Source organism: Cupressus sempervirens, chromosome 5 (assembly GCF_028749045.1).
Source record: "Cupressus sempervirens isolate cs-2001-9-10 chromosome 5, ASM2874904v1, whole genome shotgun sequence".
Taxonomy (NCBI): domain Eukaryota; kingdom Viridiplantae; phylum Streptophyta; class Pinopsida; order Cupressales; family Cupressaceae; genus Cupressus; species Cupressus sempervirens.
Window position 1 is genome coordinate 347,819,970 of NC_143122.1, and position 24,006 is coordinate 347,843,975.

General features: G+C 31.1%; 1 protein-coding gene across 1 annotated transcript; it reads right to left on the minus strand.

Annotated features, from left to right (window-relative positions):
- Nucleotides 1–273: 273 nt before the first annotated feature.
- On the minus strand, nucleotides 274–4,316 carry LOC149556137 (SKP1-like protein 1B). Its single transcript, XM_089833750.1, has 2 exons — nucleotides 3,901–4,316; nucleotides 274–600 (listed from the first exon to the last, which is right to left on the minus strand). The coding sequence occupies exons 1-2, from the start codon at nucleotides 4,186–4,188 to the stop codon at nucleotides 427–429; spliced, it is 462 nt and encodes a 153-aa protein (XP_089689876.1). The 5' UTR covers nucleotides 4,189–4,316; the 3' UTR covers nucleotides 274–426.
- Between the last annotated feature and the right edge of the window lie 19,690 nt (nucleotides 4,317–24,006).

The following is a 24,006-nucleotide window of genomic DNA, read 5'->3' on the forward strand; positions in this document are numbered from 1 at the left end:
AGATCCAGAGAATAAAATAAATATTGAGACTGAGAGTGAGAACAAAATAAAATAAAATAGATCTAGATAATCAAATAGAATAGATTGAGAGAACTGAACCATAACATAAAATAGATCCAGAGAATAAAATAAATACTGAGACTGAGACTGAGAACGAAATAAAATAAAATAGATCTAGATAATCAAATAGAATAGATTGAGAGAACTGAACCATAACATAAAATAGATCCAGAGAATAAAATAGTATAGATCAAGAGAACCAACTAAGCTCTCAATTACTCATGTAAAATAGATCCAAAAAACCAACTACTGATATAAATAGGATCTAGAGAATCAAATAGAATGGCTCTATAAACTGTCAATAGATCCAGAAAATCAAGTAGTAACAAATTAGGGTTAGAGTACTAGTCTATCCTTGTAAAATTTTCAATCATAGGCCCATGCATTTTCACGCTTGATTCTTTCCTCCTCTTCCTTAGTATGATCGTTTCTTATATCGAATAACACCACCATTTGCTCAGGTGACAGATCGCTGATCTTGTCAGCCACAGTTTGACATAAGAACTCAAAAAGATGGTTTATGGTCAAGTAATTTGAAGCCTGCACATTCCACACAAACAAATTACAAGATTTGTTTAAAAGCATACAATTAAGATAAGAAAAGGTAAACTAATGCAAAAAAAAACATCATAGGTATCAATTTTCAAAATGTGTTATTTTAGCTATGGAAATTTATGTAAGTTAATCATAGATTCAGGTGCTTATGATAATATAGGTTCAATTGATACTATGTCTAAGTTGGGATTTAAAACAATTGATCATCCTAACCCTTACAATACCACTTGGGTAAGTTAAATGTAGTATGAAGAGAATAGTCAAGGAGCATTGTTTATTTCCACATTGGAACATATCAAAAGCATGTACTTTGTGATGTTATACCTATGAATTGTGGGCATATAATTTTGGGAAAATCGTAATAACCTCTAAGAGATACTATTGACTATGGATACGGTAAAAAGAACCTAGTACATAAGGATGGAAGAAGGTATGAGTGAAGTCCTTCACCTTTCGGTGATGAGAAATACAATTTTATTTTTTTATTTTTTTTGAGATAAATTGGTGGGATCTAATAAAGAAGATATCAATTGGAAGGAAAGGAAGACATTGCAGCAAATAAAAGATTATTAATCTTAAGGAGAATGCAATTTAGGACTTGACCAGTACAAGGGTTGGAGACTTTAAATTTCTTTTTAAAAAGAAAATGAGCATGCTTCAATCTATGAGATAATGGAGTGATGGAAGGAAGATTAATATGAATAATAAAGAAGAGAAGAATCAAAATAGAGTGATGCAACCATGTTCTAAGAGAGGGCACAAACATAATTTTTTTATTTCCAAATTTCTTTTGAATGTAGTTAAGAAAGGAGATGGAAGATCAAGGTATGGAACACACTCTAGAAAGATGTATGGTGTTAAGAGCCAACATTACAACTCTTGGTACATGGGTTCTTTTCTTCTTAAGGAGTATGTTGCAGGAGCATTGAAAAATAAAAGTACATATACTAAGATCTATAAAGAAAAAGGAGACATCCCAGGCCGCGGAATTATATAAAGCTCGTCGATGGGATATGGGTAATCATTTTAGGAAAGTGGGAGAGTCAGGGCCTAGGAATCGGGGGGTAAACTCCATAGTGATAGGCTAGGGCTCGAACCTACTGTATGATCCGTCGGGTAAACCTCTTTTAAAACGAGTTGGGCGATCGGCCGGATTCGAACCGGTAAGACTGAAGCTACCTTGCTTCCCGACCTTCCCATCTCCTATAGAAATAATGGGCGAAAGCTTGAAATGTACGTGAGGAAACCTTGAGAGGTTGTGAAAAGATGATAGGATCGGTAGGAATGACCGCAACGTTCGACTTGCATGTGTTGAGCATATAGCTAGCGTTCGTTCCATCAATAGGGTAGGGTAGGACTCCCTACGCTCCATCTTGCTGGAATTCGTTCGTTGGTTGGGTAGGGGAATGCGCAAGCTCTAATTATTATCGAAGCAAAGGAATGAGCAATCCTCAACCTCAACCCATTTTGTTTTGACAGGTGCCCCTCCTGAAATACCTATGAAATACCTAATAAATCCTGAACATGATTTTTATGTAACACCCATTTATCTCAGTTGCACTTGTTTTTCACACCAGCTGCCGAATCGATGCATGCATCTGTTCATTCAGAGTAGGGGTAGGGTCTAAAGAAATAGTAGGGGTAGGGTCTGGTCTAAACAAATAGTACGGGTAGGGTCTGGCCTAAATAAATAGTAAGGGTAGGGTTGTTCATCTCCCTACGCGAACACCACCCCCCCCCCGGCATAATTGATAATGTTACAGATGAGCACTTCATTCATGAACATCAGCCATCGCCACTTTCATCTCATAGATAGAAGGAATGAATCTTCATTGGGATTGGGATGAGACAAGGTGCAGCAGGGAGCCCGACCGATGGATGCCTGAATGAGTGTTTCGAGTGAACCTATAATTTTATGGGCTGAAGGAGGCTCCCTTTTAGATTATTCCCTACCCCCTATAGGGCCTATTATTTTATTGCGCCCCTACTATTGAATGATCACTTGGAGTTAAATATGCAATAGTGGAGCCAATAATAGATTTACATTATAATAATTCAAGACTAATGTCAAAATTTTCTATTGATTCTAAAAGGATCATTGGACCTAAACATGTTCCCTAGGATTAGTAAATGAATTGGGTCAAAAGGGGCTGTTATACTATACAAACGATGTAATTGGGTCATATAAGGAAATTGGGAATAATTAGGAATCAAAATAAAATAAGTTGTGAATTGCTATGATTCCCAAAAAGGATAGCCCTACTTCCCTAGTGGATTATAGACCTATAAGCCTATGCAATGTTTTTAATAAAATTATATCTTAGGTTATAGTGAATAGATTAAAACCTATTATGTATAAATTAGTTTTCAAATAATAGCAAGGATTTTTATCAAGAAGGAACATCATGGATGTGGCTATTACTACACATGAATTAATCCATTCTATGGACTCAAAAGGGAAATCACCTATGGCTCTAAAACTCAACATTTCAAACGCTTATGATATGGGTAATTGGATTTTCTTGGAGGGAGTTTTTAAAAAGAAGCATTGACTCTTTTTTTTATAGTGGAGAAGTTTGACTATATTTTGCCTTTGGTACATTTTGGATGGAGATTAGACTGTCCCTATTTGTTCAAGGGATATTGCACCTATCAAGAGAGGTTCCAATCAATGAAAAAGTCTTGAGAAAGAAATAATATAAAATAGATCCAGAGAATCAAATACAATAAATTTCTTACATGGTTAAAGGTTGATAAATGTTGTAATAGTTAGATAACTGATTCATATAAAATAGATTCAGAAAATCAAATAATATAGATCAAAAAAACCAACTAAACTGACAATTACTGATATAAAACAGATCTAGAAAATCAAATAGAACTGCCCTTCAATCAAATAGAACGGCTCTATAAACTGTCAATAAATCCAAATAGAATGGCTCTATAAACTGTCAATAGACCCAGAAAATCAAATAGTAACAAATTAGGGTTATGTTACTAGTCTATCCTTGTAAAATTTTCAATCATAGGCCCATGCATTTTCACACTTGATCTTTATCCTCCTCTTCCTTAGTATGCCCGTTTCTTATATCGAATAACACCACCATTTGCTCAGGTGACAGATCACTGATCATGTCAGCCACAGTTTGATATAGAAACTCAAAAAGATCGTTTACGGCCAAGTAATTCCATACAAACAATATTTGTTTAAAAGCATACAATTAACATACAACTGTGAGAAATTCATAGGAAAGTGCAAAATGTGCATAAAATGTCAGATCATACCATAAGAACATCGTAAAGAGTTTGTTGATCAACATCCACAAACTGCCTATCCCAATCCTTCACTTCTTCCTCTGACTTCTCAGCTTGTTTGGCTTCGAGATGATATTTGATGTATTCAATCACTCTTGTTAATATTGCGCTGGAAACATTGGGCACATGTATAATGGCGTCCCTGGCTGCAACTTCTATAAAGTTTTTAACGGTCTCCATCTCCAAAGCCACGTTATACTCCACCTCAAGCTCCGCCTTGTCTGAAGTCACCAGTTTCAGCTTTCCTTGCTCCGCCATGGCTAATTTATCACCAACAACAAAGAACTCCAAAGTAGAAATCAAAGTTTAGCTCCGTGACAAATCTCTTTTCGGATTGTGCACTAGACAAAGAATACAGAAAATGCTACCTTGCTGTTAAAAAAATATAATATCTCTCATTGTCCTACTTCACATTGTTTACATACACCTCCTTTATAGATGGCTTTAGAAAATTCTAGAATAATTGGCTTTAGCCACAAGTTATTTTCTATTATTTATTTAAGCTCCTTTATAGATGGCTTTAGAAAATTCTAGAATAATTGGTTTTAGCCAACAAGTTATTTTCTATTATTTATTTAAGCTCCTTTATAGATGGCTTTAGAAAATTCTAGAATAATTGGCTTTAGCCGACAAGTTATTTTCTATTATTTATTTAAGCTCCTTTATAGATGGCTTTACAAAATTCTAGAATAATTGGCTTTAGCCGACAAGTTATTTTCTATTATTTATTTAAGCTCCTTTATAGATGGCTTTACAAAATTCTAGAATAATTGGCTTTAGCCGACAAGTTATTTTCTATTATTTATTTAAGAAAAATAATTAGATGACCACAGCTTATGTTGTGATTTGTATTTATTTAATTTTTTTTATTTATATTACAATAGGATGTTTGAGCTAATTAACTTTGTATTGCAGGTGTATTTATTTAACTTTTCACTTTAGAATTGATTTAGATTTTAGATTTTAAATTAATTCAATTTATTTTTTTTATTAGTTTAACTTTTTTTAAATATTGCTTTTTAGTTTTTATAATTTCTTTAGTCAATAGAACATTTAAATGAATTTTTTTTCATATTTGATAAATTGAATTGAAATAAATAATATTTATTAATATATTTAAAAGATTTTTTTTTGTATTAAGTCTAGTAGGATTAAAAAGTACAAAACGAATGGAATCAGTCCAAAGGAGGCCAAGCCTCATCAAAAGACAGAAGGATTTATATTTCAACCAAACAAAAGAGAGAAGAGCAAGAGGGGCAACTAACGGAGAACATCAACATAAGTATCCATCCATACTATCCAACCTAGATTTCCTTTCATCCAAACCTTTTTTTTTTTATCTTGTATTTGTTTCAGCATATAAATCATGTCACTGGTGAAGCTTTGAGGTGTTCTCTTGATCTCCTTGCTAATGGCTTGAATGATTTGATTAAAGAGCTTGACATTATCCAAATGTTGTCTCCAAATGTGTCCATCTTTAACCTCGTTTGCAAAGAAGGTAGCATATCCATCCTTAAGTAGCCTTTTGAACTTGTACTTACTGGTTCTAATCATGATTTGGACCTGTGAAAAAATTTTAAAATAAGTGAGACTTCGAAAAGACCCAGTAAGCAGCCTAGGTTTATTTTGGAAACTTTCTTCATTTTTGCATTTCCAAATTTGCCATAAAATGTTAGCTAAGAGAATATTCCAAAACATGTTAACATCCTTTTTAACATTGCAGATAAAACCAATAATAATCTCAAAAAAAGTAAAGGAAGCAGGAACAGAAATAGCAAACATAAGCCAAATTTCTTTAGCAAAAGTGCATTCAAATAAAATATGCCTTCCCGTTTCTGGGACCCTGCAAATGCTGCAATAATCAACAGCAGAGAAAGAGTTCCTAATAGGAAGCTTGTTAAGAATTAGCAACCATTTAAAACATTTGATTTTTGGGTCAATAGAACTTTTCCAAAGATAATCAAACTTTTTCATCCAAGCACATTTGTCTAAATTAGTATACCAAACCTTATTAATATGACTTAAGATATCTTCATTGTGATTAATAACTTTGTACATATCTTTAGCTTTGATATTAGGAACAGCAATACCACCAGTCCATTTAATTTTTTGATAACTGTCGGAATCAACATAACATATAGTAGGGATGTTTTTACTAGCTTTAGCAATCATATTGTAAGTCCTCTTATGAACATCAGGAAGGTTAAATTTGGCTTTTAACTCCTCCCACTAAATAAGAGAGTCTTTCTCAAAAATATCAACAAACTGCTTGATCCCATTATTAGCCCAAATTTTGGCAAAACGGCATTGAGTAAGAGCAAGGGGTTTATTTCCAAGCTTAAGGTTCCACCAAATGGACCTTTCACCGTGAAGGGTATTTTTATCAAAAAACTCCTTATTGGTGATAAACTACCTAACACAGTCCCAGGTTTTCCAAATAGACTTAAAAATAGTAGAGCCTTAAACTATGGTAGGGAACTCACCACAAATAAGGTCAGCAAGGGGGAGGTTCTTCCAAAACTTAGCCTTTTTTGGATAACCTCTTCCAATATTATTACAGATCAGAACCTTCCAGGGTTCCTCACCCTCCAAAGCATGAAAGATCCATTTGGAGGCCAAAGCTATGTCGCTTAACTTAAGGTCTTTAAGACCTAGACCCCCAAGCAACTTGTCAGTGTGGCACCAAGTCTAGTTGACACAGTGAGTTTTTTTATTACCTTTGCCATCAGACCACAAATAACTTCTAATGGCTTTTTGAATTTCCAAAACTTGATAATCATTGAACATCGAGGCAGAGGCATAGTAAATATTATAAGAAGAAAGGATTTTTTGACACACTTGAATTCTGCCCGCAAGTGAAAGGGATCTATTGTCCCATTTGTTAAGCTTGGTGTGGATTTTATCCTTGACCCATCTCCACATTTCTTTTAATGAAGGGTCAACCGAAAAAGGAATACCAAGATACTTAATGGTCTTCGAAGGGCCACCCTACTGAAAACCAAATTTCTCAAACCAATTTAGGGGTTGGGTATTCCACCCAAAACAAATAGATTTAGATTGGGATAATCGAGCTCCAGATATTTTGCAAAAGAAGTTGACTTTACTAATCATAGCATCAAAATTTGACTCAAAGGCTTCAAAGAAGAGGGCAATATCATCAGCAAACTAACAATTAATAAGGTCATTATTATCTGAGAGAGTGATACCTTTAACAGCAGGGGAGAGGGCATTGTCCCTGAGAATATAAAAAAGAGCCTCAGAGGAAATAACAAAGAGGGCCAGAGCAATGGGACATCCTTGTCTAATCGATTTACTAAAAGATTTTAGTAAATATTATGTTATTTAAATTGAAAACTATTAATAATCTAATTTGTTCACATTGTATTTTAAAACTCCATTTTTAACTATTATTTTTCTTTTCATATTTATTTAAAAAATCATTACTTATGATCTCCACATTAGCTCATGTTGCAATCTCTATTTATTTAACTTTTAATTTTTAAAATTGATTTAGATTTACATTATTTTAATTTATTTTTTATATTAGTTTAGTTTTTTCTTTAAATGTTATCTTTTAGCTTTTATAATTTATTTATTCAATAAAATATTTGTTAAAGATGTTATTTTTTCATATTATTTTTTTGTATTTCTCTTATTAATTTTTCATAACAAATTTTTTTATGGGATTTTTTAATGGGTTTTTTCATATTTGATAAATTGAATTTAAATAAATAATATTTATTAATCTATTTAAAGGATTTTAGAAAATTTTATGTTATTTAAATTGAAAATTATTAATAATTTAATTTTATCACATAAGATTATATTTTTTAATATAATTTTATTATTGAGCGCCTATTGGCTTATTGTTGCAAGCACAAAAGCCTGCAACTGCAAGTTATTTTTATCTCTCATTTAGAGACTGACCTATAACATAATATAAGTATTTAGTGAGCATTGGCTAACATTTCTGACATGAATTTCATAAGCTTAAATATTTTAGTTTAAATTGGAATAAACATATGAGAGCTTGCCAAAAAAAATTGGATTCGGTTTTTTTTAAATCTCTTAGGAACATTAAGATATACTTTATAAAAAATAATGAAAATTTTATATCTATTATACATCAAAAATCTATAAACATAAATTTTACCTCAATCATTAAGGAGCTAATATACATACAATGAAGCTTCCTGGACTTATTTATTGAGGCTTAGGATGAGTCTATCTTCATGCAATTTGTCAACACACGAAATGACAGGCGAGTGATTGTAAGTGGGATCTCATTTGAGATCAATGAAGAAGTCATTGCTAAGGTAGGAAAAATGTTGAAAGCACACATGTGTTGGGGATGAAGCCAGCCTCAACAAGTTATTCCATCCTAAGAAAAGTCCAAGTCATGACCATGGCACATTTGTTAGGATGCCTTTGCTAGATCTTTGAAAAGAGGTGTGTTATGCTATCATGTGTTATAGATCACTTTAGAGGGTTTATATTGTAAATAGTACTAAATGACTTAATATCATCAAAAGTCAAATTAGAATAGAAGATTATATTCTTTTTAAATTAAGTTGAGGGTACATAACTAAAATAACTTGCACTATTAGAATTTTTGAGTAATATTAATGGAGAGACAAAAAATAATAAGCTAAAACTGAATAGAAATATTGGAAGCCAAAGTAAATCTATCTATTGTTGAAAAATTAGATTTCTAAAGGTGATTATAAATATTACGTGATCCTTAGTGAAGACCGTGTGTTGGGGCATTATATCGAGCATCTAATATGAGGAATAACTAAAATAAAATCTAATTCCAATTCTAATTTGAGGAACCAAACATAGAAGATGTATCTTCCAGTTGAACTAAACGGGACCAACTATTTTCTCAAAACCAAATATGAAATTCAAATCTTGATTTTCACAAAATCTAGATATGAATCAAAACATAATTTTTCTAATTCCACAAACCAAATGGACCCTAGAATAGTACAAACAAAAATTGGTCTAGCCAAAGTTTTCTATTGTGTCCATCTCTTCTAATCTCTATCCTCATAAATTTCTCATTTCAAACCTAGCTAAGAGAGGACGCTTAAATTTTATGTTCATATCTAGTTTCCTTTATAAAATAATAATATTCCATTGACATATAAAGTAATTATTAAGAAATTATCTACATCATATTTCAAATATACACAAACAGAACTAAGCCCTACTATAAAACATAAAAAATCAATCATTGTTAAAGTCAAAATGTTATTTTCATTTTTCAAATTGGTCCTTGTGCTTAAAATATATATTGACAAGAAGCATCAATATTATCATATGTTTTGATATCAATTTCTAAGTAAAATTTGAAAGCAAACAAACATATTTCATGTTTTCATCATCTTTACAATTGACTACAATTAAAAAGTTAAATGATGGGAACTTATTTTGGTCTTACCAAGAAAACCATATACATTAAAGAAAGGCAATTATAGTGATCAGACTGAAAAAGGGATAAATAAGAAAAATATTGAAATTCTCTAGGCTTTTGGATAAGAAAAACTGTAAAACTAAATGAGAAAATTAATATCCAAACTCCAAGCCAACTTTTGCAGGGAAAGTAGACCTTACTAAGTATAAAAGAGTATGGACATCTAACATGGGAGTGGTAATATTTGAAGACTCCTCTTTAGAAATAGTTGTGTACAAACTTGGGTAAATGGGTGACACAAAATATCTATACCTGAGATGCTCAAGTTTCAAGATAGTGTATCAAACATATATATATATATATATATATATATATATATATATATATGTTTGTGTGTGAATGTATGTATGTATGTATTTACATACATACATGCATGCATGTATACATACATACATACATACATACATACATAAATGCATACATACATGCATACATACATATACATTTGTTTATTTATTTATTTATGTATATATGTATGTGTGTGTGTGTGTGGGTAAGTGCAAGAAGTTAGGTCTCACTTTTGGGCAAAAAGTGGAAGTGTTTTTTCTATTTTTGAAATTTTTTGTCAATTAATGTCAAAATATGAGGCATTTAGAGATGGAATATAGAAAAATGTCAAGAATAAAAATTTTAGTGTTTGGAATCTAGTTTTTTAATATGTAATTTATTTGTGTACCCATATGATAGAATTTTTTTTTGGTATAGATCTTTAAAAACTACTTTTTCAAAATGCTTGTTTTAGGACCATACCACACTTGTGTATGGACACCATAATTTGACACAAATAAATGAATTTTCATAATTTCATTTAAAGAGTGTTACCTAATACACCTAAGATTGATGACAATATTTTTTCTTAATTTTTTATTGAATAATTTTTTTATTATTAATTATTAATTGACTATAATGGTAAATTTTAAAACCTCTCATGTATGGACAACATAATTTAATCAAAGTTTCACTTTTTTCAAAAATTCTTTTTTTTAACCTCAAAAGAATTGTATATAGATTGATGACATATAAATTAATTTATGAAAATTTATAAAATAAAAAAGTTATTAAATTTTTAGTGAACTTCACTATTTTACATTTAGGTACCACCTTTCATCAAAAAATAATGCAAAAATAATAAATAAAATTATAGCACTATAAAATTTATATTTCTAAAATTAGGACAATGAGAGCTCTAATGGTTTTTTGTTTCATAAAAAAATTTGATTGGGAAGACCCTCTAAAAATTATGGCAAGGCATGAATTTGTTAGTTCAATGCCTTAGCCAAATCTTGAGAGGTTAAGGCATAGGCTTGGTCTCACCAAGCCTATCCCAAACCAAAATCTAAGGTCAGAGAAAAAATCCCTCCCATTGTTGTAAGAAATAGGCACCCATTATTTGAAATTCAAAAAATAGGTACCCATTTTGAAAATGTCAAATTGGCATACAAAATCCCCCAAAAAAAAAATTTAAAATTTTTAGAAATGGGTACACATTTTTTAAAAGTAAAAAATAGGTACTCGTTTTTTACTTTTCAAAAAGGGGTACCCATTTCTAAAAAATTACAATTTTTATGTTTTCAAAAATGGGTACCCGTTTTTCGAAAATTAAAAATGGGTGCCCATTTTTTAAATTTAAGATTGGGTGCCTGAGCCTAAAATGAGTACCAGTTTCTAAAGTAGTGCGATCTCAATCCGTGGACTTCCACGAAATTGAGATCCAACTCCTTGCTTCTACCCATATGTATGCATGCATGTATATATGTATGTATGTATGTATATTTGTGACTCTAAAGTAGTCAAATCAATCTCAAGTCTTGAGCTATATTACTATTATCACCATTGCATTTGATTATGCCAATAGTTGTTGAAGCTTAAGCAATATAAGGGACTAGTCTGTGTGTGTGTGTGTGTGTGGGGGGGGGGGGGGGGGCGGGGGGGGCAATTTCTAAGTCCCTAAGCAAAATCTTACTTGGTTAGTTAGAAGATGAATCCCTTGAACCTAAGGTTAAAGGGTTATTTGTTGCAATAGTTCTTTGTTATTTCTTTATCCATACTTTCTTCATATTTGTGACTCTAAAGTAGCAAGATCACTATCATCACTATCAATTCTTGAGATATATGTTTTTTATCACCAATGCATTTGATTATGCCAATAGTTGTTGAAGCTCAAGAAATATAAGGGGCGCGCGCGCGCGCGTGTGTGTGTGTGTGTGTGTGTGTGTGTGTGTGTGTGTGTTTGTGTGTGTGTGTGTGTGTGTGAAGTTCTAAGTCCCTAAGAAAAAACTTACTTGATCAATTAGAAGAGGTAGTATTTCTTTTTGATTTTTTTATCCATACTTTCTTCATATTTGTGACTCTAAAGTAGCTAGATCAATCTCAATTCTTGAGCTATATGACTACTATTATAGAATTGAGGTAGAATTTGATGATCCTCCTTAGCATTCCTATTTTAAAACACAAAGCATGGGGTGGAATCTATCCATTACTTTTCCTCTTCCTTGTCGTTTAAAATCTCTTTTCTATGCCAAAATTGGGTTTTCTCATCACTCACACCTAATTTTGAGAAATAAAGACTTGTTTTAGGACCTTTAGGGAATCTCAAGGATTTATGGACCTGGTTAGTAGGGACATAGTGCATTCCTATTCAATTAGGGATGCAGAATCTCCCCACATGGCCAATCATGGAGTTAGTGTGTCCCTTCTTGGGTCCCATTTTGGTTTCTCTTTATGAGCCCTATTTTGGGGTTGATCTAAGATGTTAATTTTGATGCTAAATCAGTTAGTAGGAGAAATTTTATTCTATGTTATATATAAGCCCATCCATTTGCCTCATTTTGTATTTTAAGAATAAATGATCAAGCAGATCAATGATCTCATATCATCCATCACTCATATGCACAAGCACTCAAGTATTCAAGCATTCAAGTGTCCAAGAATTCAAGCATTCAAACCATGTTCAAGAAATCTTCAAAGGAGATCCTTTTGCAAGCCATTGGAGGGGAGATCTCTTGCATTAAAATTTCTTTTAAGGAGCTTCAAAGAGTTCATTTGGAGGCTTCATCATCTCTTCCATATTCATCCTTCCTCTACTTGATCCATTAAATTGATAAACTGAGCCACTCAATATGCGACTAAATATCATAAAGAGGAAGATCGCATGGTAAAGCTAAGTTGATAGGAGGGTGGTGTTTCATGTCAAAGATAATTGAATTATATTTGGATAATATTTTAAATAAGATGTACAACATGAGAAAAAGAGAAATTCATTAAGAGTAGATCAAACTAAGCATTTTGTGATTGTAAAGTATACAAGATCCAATGAACATTGAAAAATAAGGCATGAAAAGTACACATTCAATTATGTAGATTCCATTAAAAAGAGTTCTAGTTAAGAAAATATAAATAATACTAATGCAAAAAAAGACCATACACAATAGATTTAGATGCACAAAGAAGCAATTTAACTACAAAATTAAACAAAGTAGGGACATTATTATGATCACTGAAAGAAGATCAAAACCCAATGCAAAGAAATAATATAACTCTAGCAAGAAAGGGGCCCATAAATTATAAAACTACTATAAGATATGACCAAAAAGGTGATAAAATAGCACCTAAAGGACCATGCCGGAAGACAAGAGATGACCTAGAAATTTAGGTAAGATAGGGAAGAAGAGAGAGAAAGAATGCTAAGGAGGGATAAATGATCTCAAAATAAAGTGTGTCCATTTTAAGATGGTACATATAGCCCTTCTTTTAGAAAAATTATTAGTAAATCATACTCTTTATAAAGGAAGAAGGAGAAGATATGAAGAGATAAGTGATGAATCACAATGAGATATAAAATCCCCAAGGCCAAGGACATAAGACCCTGAGACTTAGGATCCTAACTCTATTGCTATAGAAAAGAGAATGAAAAAAAAGTTCATAGGGACAAAGAAAAGAAAATCTCAATAAATCCAAATAAACTAGTAAAAGGGACCTTGATATAAAAATTACCCACCTACTAATATCATGTTTGGAAGGTTATACAAAGCATCAGAGATTGCATAGAAAATATATGAGAATCATAAATAATGGCATGTTGTAAATCTATTTGGAAAGTAAGATGTTGGGGGAGTGAATGGGGGGTGAATCAAGATCACTAAAAATTTTACCACTTCAAACATAAACCATATTCACCACACATCTCAATGTTAACCTTAACATGAACCATCATATAATAACATGTACTATCAGATCTAGCATCCAATAACATGAATAATACAGATAAAAAATTTATCAACATGTAATACAAGATGTGGTAATGTAGAAACCCTCCAATGAGAAGGTAAATTGTGATGGGGATGGAAGCCATAAAATATTTACTACTACATCAATAAAGTGTACCTGTTAGGGCTACAATTTTTATCACTTCTAATGTTCTACCCTATGAGGGGTCTTCTCTATTAAAAGCTTACAAGAGTGTTGAGTCTACCTTAATTAAAGGATTTATATATCACAATAAAGTGAGCAATCTAGGAGGAGATTTACAATGGGTATGTTAGGACCACTCTATTAAGAGATTCACCTAATACACTACTTAGAATGTAGTCACTACCATGATCCTTAGGTATGTACTTATTTTCTGATGATAGATCTTCTATTTCCATTATGTAATCACCTCAATGTGACTGATATGCAATATCTCCTTTCTGCACTACTTGGTCACCTTACTCCTTCAACCTCTGATTCACCTTCAACTTCACAATCCTCTTGCTAACAACTTCAAAAACATGAAATTCTATCGTAAACCCTTCTTTTATAGCCATCTAAAGAAACTTATAGATCTCAATCAATGATTAGGATTCATCCTTTTTTCTTCTTATTTATTCCTATTTTTTGATTGGTTGATCATACAACATAAAGATTAATGATTTGTAATTACAGATGTAATTACTTCCTTACTTTGCACCTCAAACTTAAAAGCATGTTTCTAGCTAAGTGAAAATGGTTTACATATGATTTTATTCCATTCCAAAATCAAATATAAAATTGTGTTACTTGGCACATATACCTCCTAATGCTCGACTATGCTTGATCCTTCATGTTGTCCCTTGGCATGAAAATTGCTTGGCATAAATAGTTTATCCATGTTTTTCTTAGGTACTGTTGCACTTGGAATTTAGTACTCTTTCCTTTTGGATAACTCATCTTGTGTGTTTCTCTTTGAATTTCTTGGCAACATCTGGATTTCTTAGTGACCCTTATGTGCACTCAATAACTATATCTCCCTTGGCACATACCAACTCATTAACTATAACCACTTTGTAGCTCAACCTATATGGTGACTCGGTCACAATGTTCACCAACCAACTCTACCTAATAAATGACTAATTGTTTTACACTAATAGACAATTTCCTTTAGGGTCAACAATCTCCCCCTTTGGTATTAGTGGCAAAAAACACTTACCAAAAATTACATACATGACAAAACTTCAAAATTGTAATTGCCCCTTTGGGTGTTCTTGATACCTTACCTCTATAAATATACACATTGCCATATTTATTGGTATATTGGATTATAGAAAAAATTTCACCCCTGTGTTTCTCTTTACAATATTTCCCCCTTGTTTTTATCATGGTTGCCTCATAGTAACATTGATCTAGGGACTAGGGACTATAACAAACTTATACAAAGAAAGATGGTGCCATTTCACAATAGTAGACATTGTATTATCCCAATTGTTCTTGAGTGTCTTAAAAATTCAACATTCAATCTCCAATCTAATAGCTAAATTCACCATGTTATTTACAATAGACAAATTCATATTTATCTAAATTAGATCATTGGAAGCCTTTAAATGTCTTTGCATTACCTTCAGATGAGGTTTCAACAAAGATTGTATTGTTGTGATCTTCCCTTATTTTAAATTCCTCTTTCACCAACTCGGACTGTTTTCCTTGCAAAAATCTTAGCTATGAAAAATGGACTGAACTTTAAATTGCATCCAAGGTCAATGTTGAAAAGAGATTGTTTGAAGTGTGGAACCTATCATGGAACGATCATTATTTTTTTAATGATTTCAAACCTTCTAGTGAGACATTTGCATTTTTGTGTGAATGCTATCATTTGTTTGATTAATGAATAGGATTTGAAAAGATAAGATAACAAGAGTACCTAGAGAAAGGTTGACTTATTTGTTGTATAAAAGTAGCACTAAGAGAAAGTAAGACATGGATGATATGATGTATTGTTGATCACTCAAGGCTAAAGTGAATGGTTACTTTAGCTAAGCCAAGAAGAAGTTTTTTCATAAAAAGTATCTACTAGGCCTGGCCGAACAAATAATGTAAGCCAAGAAAATTATAGTTCAGGCTAAGCAAAAAGTTAGTAAGTGTCAAGCGTTAGTAAAATATAGTAAGTATCAAGTGTTAAGGAAATAACTGTGGTGACTAAGATGAGAAGACATAGTTGATGTCGAGCAACCTTGTGTTGGTCAAGCATTAGAAGACTATTATTGCCAAGTGAATAGTGTAGATGTCAAGTGACAAAAAAAGTGTTAAATCAAAGATTTGACAAATCTGAGATGAATAATTTGATTTCTTGAATTGTGTGAAGCATGTAGAAGATTTCTATGATGAGTTAGTGGCTAGTGCAAGAGAACCTTGGGGTAAGGAAAAACCCTATGAAAGTGAAAAGTTACTATGGTGATAGATATTTTATCTTATTTGTTGATGATTTCTCAAGAATTATATCTATGATGTTTTTGAAAAATAGGTTTGATACTTTTCAAATGTTCAAATGACATAATTCAACAATTGGGAAATAAACAAGTAAGTCATTAAAATGTTGAAGATTTGATAGAGGAGGTGAATTCATGTCTAATGAGTTTACTAACTTTTGCAATGAGAATGGAATAAGGAGACAATTTTTAGCACTGAGGGCATCACAAAAGAATAGAATAGCTAAGAGAAGAAATAGATCTATTGTTGATTCTGCTAGAAAAATTTTGATTAAGAAGAAAGTTGCATAGATATACTAGAGAGAGGAAATTAGCACTACAATGTATACACTAAACTAAGTATAGTTGAAGAAAGAAATCAACAAGATAGCCCATGAAATATTGTATTGGCATACATTGAATGCCAGTTACTTTAAAATATTTGGAAGTAGATGATATTTCCTAAAAGATGGAAAAGGGAAATTTGATTCTAAATGTTTTGAAGGAATATTCCTATATTGTTCCACTTGAAGTGAGGCATATAAATATTTTTAAAAGGCTACTAAAACATTGATTGAAAGTGAAAATATAATAATTTATGAGTTTGAAGAAATGAATGATAAAGAAAGAAAAAAAGAGCCTAAGATTATAGGCGATTTATTTATGTTCAAGAAGGAGAACTCAATACAATATTTGAGAAATAAGAAGCAATACCCAAACAAAAAAACCTACCATCGAGAAACTCATTAAGAATCCATCGAGTGTAGAGAATACTGGAGAACATGAAATTGAACATATTTTTAGCAAAGTGTGTTAGAAGGAACCACTCACTAAACCAGATTATTGGAGACAAGGGTGTTCAGGTGATGACAAGAAGTAAACTGAGAGATAATACATGCTTAATTTGTGAATTTGAGCCTAGAACAATTCAAGATGAATTGGAGAATGAAGATTGGATTAGGGCTATGAATGAGGAGATTGAGAAAATAGAAAAGAACAACACATGGACATTAGTATCAAGACCCAAAGATAAGAATTTTATTAGTACTAGGTGGATTTTTAGAAATAAGTTAAATGAGAATAGAGAAGTAACAAGGAAAAATGATCTTCTATCTTGAAAGGATATGTACAAGAATAAGGAATTAACTATGGAGAAATTTCTTCCCTTCTTGCTAGAATAGAAGGAGTAAGGATAATACTTGCATATGTTAATTTCAAAGGCTTCAAAGTTTATAAAATGGATGTCAAGTCTGCATTTTTTAATGGAAGACTAGATGAGGAATTCTACATTGAAAAACATGAAGGATTTGTTGATCTTGATCAAAAGAAAATTGTATGTGAGATGCACAAGGCATTATATGGATTGATTCAAGAACCCTAAGCATGGTGTGAAAGTATACATTCATATTTTGATGAGAATTGGATTTGTCATAATTAGTGAGAATACTAATTTGTATCTGCAAAGTGAAGGTGATGATAAGATCCTAATTTCTGAAATATTTGGAGGACATGAACTGATGTGTAGAACATTTGCTAATGAAATGAGGAAATGATTGCAGATGTAACTATTTGGGGAGAGTAAATTCATTATTGGATTTCAAGTTCAATAAATGAAGGATGATATTTACATCACACTATCCAAGTATATCAATTAAATCTTGAAGACATTTGGCAAGGAATATTCAAGAACATTTGGTGCACCGATGATCGCTTGGTGTAAACTATCAAGGGAGGATGATAGAAATGAGGTAAGTGAGACATTATACAAGTCTATTTTGGAAGGATACAATATTTTTCCCATAGAAAACCATATATTTATCATATTGTAAGTATTGTGCCAAGATTTTCTTCTAGTCCTAAGAAGGCACACATAAAAGGTATAGAGGATTATGGTTTATGGTACAAGAAAGATGGAGGCTTTGAGTTAAGACTTATATTGATGTTGAATGGGTTGGAAATATTGATGAAAAGAAGATTACTAGTGGTGGATCTTTACTATTAGGAGAAATTCTTGTGACATGGATAAGAAATAAATAGAGTTGTATAATGCAATCCACTGCGAAGGCTAAATATGTAGTTGTTGTTGTTAATTTATCTAATATTGTATGGATTAAATAATTACTTAAAGGTATATTACAAGAGGAAGTTATAGATCATGTAACTATATATTATGGCATTACAAGTACTATAAATATTTCAAATAATCTAGTGATGCATGCAAAGACAAAGAATATATCTATCAAGTATCTCTACTTGAGAGAGAAAGTTTAGGAAAAAAAGTGAGGTTAGAGTATGTCAACTCAAAAGAGAAGACAGAAGATATATTTACTATGCCATTACCTAAGGATGCATTTGAATATCTTAGAGGTAAACTAGGGATCCTTCTAGCCTATCTATTTTTTACTAGAATAAGATGCATGTTGTATCAATTCATGGTTTATAATAATATCTAGTCATGAATTGATGTAGGTGTTCACTATTTAGGAAATCCTAAAGTGGTGAAGACAATAGAGAAGATGTGTTGAAATAAAAATAATTGGTGCTTGCAAGGTACAAGGTACAACTACATTAATACCAAATTTTGTAGTAACCTTTGAAATTGTTGTCAAAGCAGAAGAATATGAGTAAAAAAGGGGGGAGAATATATGAGCAGAACAGAGAAATAATCAATGTGAGAAAGGAAATTTCTATTGTTGTCAATGGGAAATATTGATGAAGTCAAAGGAGTTAAATAGTGAGTGACATATACCATAAGGGGGATTTTATGAGAAAAGGAGAGATTATGATGAATGGAGATATAAGTTGTAGAAGAAAAAAATTGATGAGAACCTAACAAAGAACAAGAGAAGAGATGAAAGATAAAAGATCATTGTTGTTCAACAACTGGTGTACTACAATAGAAGATGCTAAAGTTTTGTATTGGATGGTATGTTTCATAATGTGTTACCATCAATACCAAATAGGGAGATCATTGGTCATAACTAATGTTGACAAATGAAAGGAAGAGATTGTTTATTCTAATGATGAACAAAGTCAAGATTGAGCTATTAATTATATGTAGAAGATATAGATTGATTATTATATTGTCATTTATTTCAAGCCTCGATAAATGAAGGATATGAATTAGTATAGTCAAATAGGAAAGAGATATTACTTATTCATGTAAGTTGCAATAATATGAAGGATATGATGTTGGATAAAGAAGTGGAAGACAAAGTATGGAGATAGGTTGAAGAAATGATGTTAGGAATGCTAAGCTAATTGGGAAACTAATGAATCATTTTATGAAATTATAATGTTGGTTTGATTGTTTTATATAATTTCATGAAGTATTAGGATAATGTATAAGAAATTTAGTTTGGTCAATAAAAGAATGAATTAAGTTGTAGAGTGAAAAGATGAAGAATCAATTAGGTACATTAAGCTGGAAATAGTGGTTAGTAAATGAATAACTCATAAGGTTATGTAAGATTTTTAATATTAATTGGGAAAGCATATAGATAAGAAACCAATTCTACTATTAACCAAGTGTAGTATTTATCGATTATAGAGAAGGTTGGAGAAGGAAGAATACAATTTGGTAAAGGAAAAATATTTTATGAAAGATCATGTTAAGGTTGACATGAAGCAAAGATATGGATTAATTTAGAAGAATCTTAGATAAGAAAAAAGTTTATTTGTGGGATAAATGGTTGAAATAACTAGCATAAGTTTTCATAATGAAGATTTGAAGCATACTTGGTAATCCGTGGAGATGTTAAAATTTTTAGGTATAAGTGTGTCTATATTCAATGAATTTGAATTAGAAAATATTAATTGATGATTCTAATTAAGTGGAAAAATATGTGAAGGATCTAAAGTAGAATAAAATCATCTATATAAAGGATAAATGAGATATAATTTGATGTCTATCTAGTTGAGAGCTGATTTAATGTGAATTGCTAAAGGAGATGCTACCAAGAAGATTAGAGTGCAAAATTGAAGTGGAGTACAGAGTTGGTGTGATGACTAATTTTTGAGAAGAGATAATGGACATAATGGAGCTCTAAACAAGAAAAGTGAGTTGCATTCTTATTATATCATTATATTATTACTCTATAACTATTATAGAAAAAATCTCTCAATCAAGTGGAATTAGCAGTCTTAATTTATAAATATATTTGTATGGTGACATTCCATTGAATATTTTTAAGTCCTTTAGAGAGACCACTCATTGAAATTTAATAAGTTTTAGATCATCTTTAGTAAAAATACCCTAAAATCATCACACCTTATAGTGTTCTTGTAACCTTAAATATGGTTGGCTCTTAATCAAGTTCACTTTAGAAGAGTCAAAATATTTCTAGTAACTAGTCCCAAGTGGTTTTTAACCTAATCAAGTTTCCATGTTAAAAATACTAAGGTTAATGTGTTCATGAAGTTTTTGGATGTTATTTCATGTTTACTATTGAAACTATTATTTATTATTATAATTCTCTTAATGAACTCTACACTCGATATAGGAAGTTTATAGTATGATGAGCTATTGTGTTTGTTAAGGTGATTATTGATAAGTTAAAGTTTTTATAAGTGTGTTGAAAAGTCTTAAAGGGTGCATATGATAAATAAATATAACTTATTCTTTTTTAATTTTCTTTATAACTATTAAGCAAGAGCTTTCTAGATGAGGAACTAAAGAGATTGAAGTGTATGGATCAATGGATGGAACTACTCTTTTAGTGAAACTATATGTGGATGGAACACTATAGGATAAAGGTAAGAGGTTTTCGGGTGATTTTTTCACTAGTTCTTTGAAAACTACTCTTCTTTTCCCTAATATTATAGGAGATTTGTATGCAAAGGCCTCAGTGTCCTCAAAGCTAGCTCCTAGATTAATTATTATAGTATTATCTATTTGATTAGTTAATTATTATAGTATTTCCATAGTATTAATACATCTATCAATTGGGTAGTGAGTTCGATGGTCTTTCCCCTAAAGTTCTTTTAGCAATGGATCCTTTTGCCCTCTACAACTCCTAACAAGGTTGGCACAACTCACTAACAGGGTTGGAATCTCCTAACAGTGATTCAAAGTCTCCTAAAAGGGACTGATATGTACTAAATTTATTTCATTGGCTCCTAATGGAATCCATCCTCGTAGAAGGAACTTATATTAGTACATCATTTTGTGGGTACCATCCCCACTAGAGTTTTCCCTTTGATCAAGGGTTTCCATAGTTAACATATTTGGTGTTATTTTGTATGTGTATCTTCTTATGGTTACCGATTATATTTCTTACATGGTTAAGGATTAATAGGGTTGATAAATTCTGTAATAGTTGGACAACTAATTCACCCCCCTCCCCCACTTATCTTGGTGGAATTTACTTTCTAACAATCATAATGTAAGAAAGCAAAAAATAAGGCTTGTAGAAAAATACAATTCTCAATAGCCTGAGATACACTACACTGAGACATGTTGCACTAGTGCCTCATTTAGACATAGAGAGAATAATAGTAGCCATAGTAGCTCAAAATAAGTAGGCAGTATATCAAATGAATTATAAATTAGCATTTATAAATAGTTTTTTTTTTAAATAAGTTTATGTGGAGAAGTCACTTGGGTATGATATTTTGAGTCATCGAACTCTAACAAGTGCCAAGAGAATCGTATAATATATAATTAACTTTTATCTTGTTCAAAATGGCTCGAATAGGTGCAACAACAATCCTTCATTGTATTTTAAGTTGAAAGAGAAAGGTGGGATCTTAATTATTTGTTTATATGTTGATGATTTTCTTTGTAGAGGTGATTTATCAAATGTCATGTTTAAATTTCAGCTTTGACAAATTAATTTGAGATGACCGATTTGGGTCTAATGAAATACTTTACTAGCATTGAAGTGAATTAAAATAACAAAGGTATATTAATTTCACAAAATAATTAATAAAATTACATCTTGAAGAGCTTTGATATGTTGATATATGAATCAATACCAACACCAATTGTCATAGATTTTATGTTAAGTGAATATTATAAGGAATCCAATGTAAACCCAACTTTAAATAGGAAACCTTTTTGAAGACTTATAAATATAACAACCATAAGACATGATATAATTTTTTCAATTAGTCTCATTCATGGAGTCTCCAAAATTTTCTCACTAGAAAGAAGGAAAACAATCATTGGGATATAGTAGTCAAAAATAAAATTATGCATTACTTTATTTGTGATCAGATCTTTTCAAGCTGATGAGATACACTAATTGTGATTGTGCAAGAAATTTTTATGATATAAAAATAACTTTAGGTTATATTTTCCATTTTAGGTCAAGTGTTGCATCATGGTCTTCAAAGAAAAATTTGATTTTTTCTCGTTCATCAATTGAAGAATAGTGTGTAGCTACCACAAGTGTAATGTGTCAAGTAGCATTGATGTAAAGAACACTAAAATAAATAAGGTATGAACAAGAGGAATTCACAAAGATCTACCATTTCAATAATTCAAATATTGCATTGTCAAAGAAACCATTCTTTCATAATAGAACTAAACACATTGATAGAAGGTATCATTTCATTAGAGAGTTGATCAACAATGGATAAATCTACTTGAAACATCACAAATATGAAGAATAGTATGCAAGCTCATCCCCACTAAATAACTAGAAAAGAAGAGTTTTATACACCAAAGATATTGATTGGATATCATAGAAAGTAGTTATGATTAAGATAGTGTATTGAAATTAATCACCACCTACCCCAACTACTTCTCTGTAGACTCCTTTCCCTCCTTGCATTTTTTTTCTCATCTACTTTTCATTAATTTCTAAAGGATAAATTTTGTATTAAAATAATTTATTATTACAGAACTTTTCTAAAAACTCTACAGTGGATTTGAAAGAAAATATTAAATGTATTTAAGTTATGTTTTTGACCTATTTCTTTAACAAGGAATATACATGAGTTCTAAGGATAAATATGTGAGAGGGTAACATCTAAATAAAATTAGCATATGAAAAGACCATTGTTGTTGTAATAATAGTCACAAAACTGGGAAAACTCTTTGTAAGAGAAATGGAAAATTGGGTAGGAAATAGAGTATGGACTGTAGAATTTTTTTTTGTTGTTGTTATCAACACATGGAGGGGACTATATTTTGAATACATTATGTACTTAATGAAGTAAAAATAGTTCCATGTATTTGAATCAATGTTAATGTTTGGATAAAGTTAAAATATAGTAATAGAGATGAATTTTTATTTATCTCTATGTAATCTAATTTCCACTTTTTATGGTTACCTTTTCTCTACCTCTTTCAATATTTTTAAGTGAAATATGTATTGATAAGTATGAGATTGGTTTTTTTTTTTTTAATTCCCGTATGTAATAAGTAGGTCTTCCCAACTTTCATGATCAATTTATATGCTCTAATTAATGCTTTTTATAGTTGGTTTTCTTTTCTATAGTAAATTAAGGAAAGAAAAAAAAATCTTAGCTTTGAGTTTGTGCATGGATGATAATTCTCAAAAATCCCCATATGATATATGTGAAGTAAATGAAGCTGCAAATAATAAATTATTATGTCTAACATTTTCTTTGTGTCTTCTTTTCTATTTCACATGTTCACTTTGTTGCCCCTTCCGAAATGGTAAAAAAAATCATGTTATTTGCACATGTAAGACTTTCTTGCAGGTAGTTGAAACATTTATAAAAAAGTTTCACTTTATGAAGCTTCTATATATTGGAGTCTAGTTTTGACTTTCAAATTCATTTTTGGAACCCTGTTTATATTACTCTTGTATTTTGCACCTTCAATATATCATTTTTATAGTAAAACATTGAAATATGATTTTATAGATAACTGTTGGTGACTGATTAATAGGAGTTAATGGATTTCTTGAGTAGTTTAGGCATCCCGTCAAC

Coding starts and splice junctions, on each gene's coding strand:
- LOC149556137 (XM_089833750.1), bottom strand. CDS start 4,188: ATGGCGGAGCAAGGAAAGCTGAAACTGGTGACTTCAGACAAGGCGGAG. Junction 601..3,900: donor CTCTTTACGATGTTCTTATG/GTATGATCTGAC, acceptor TGGAATGTGCAG/GCTTCAAATTACTTGACCAT.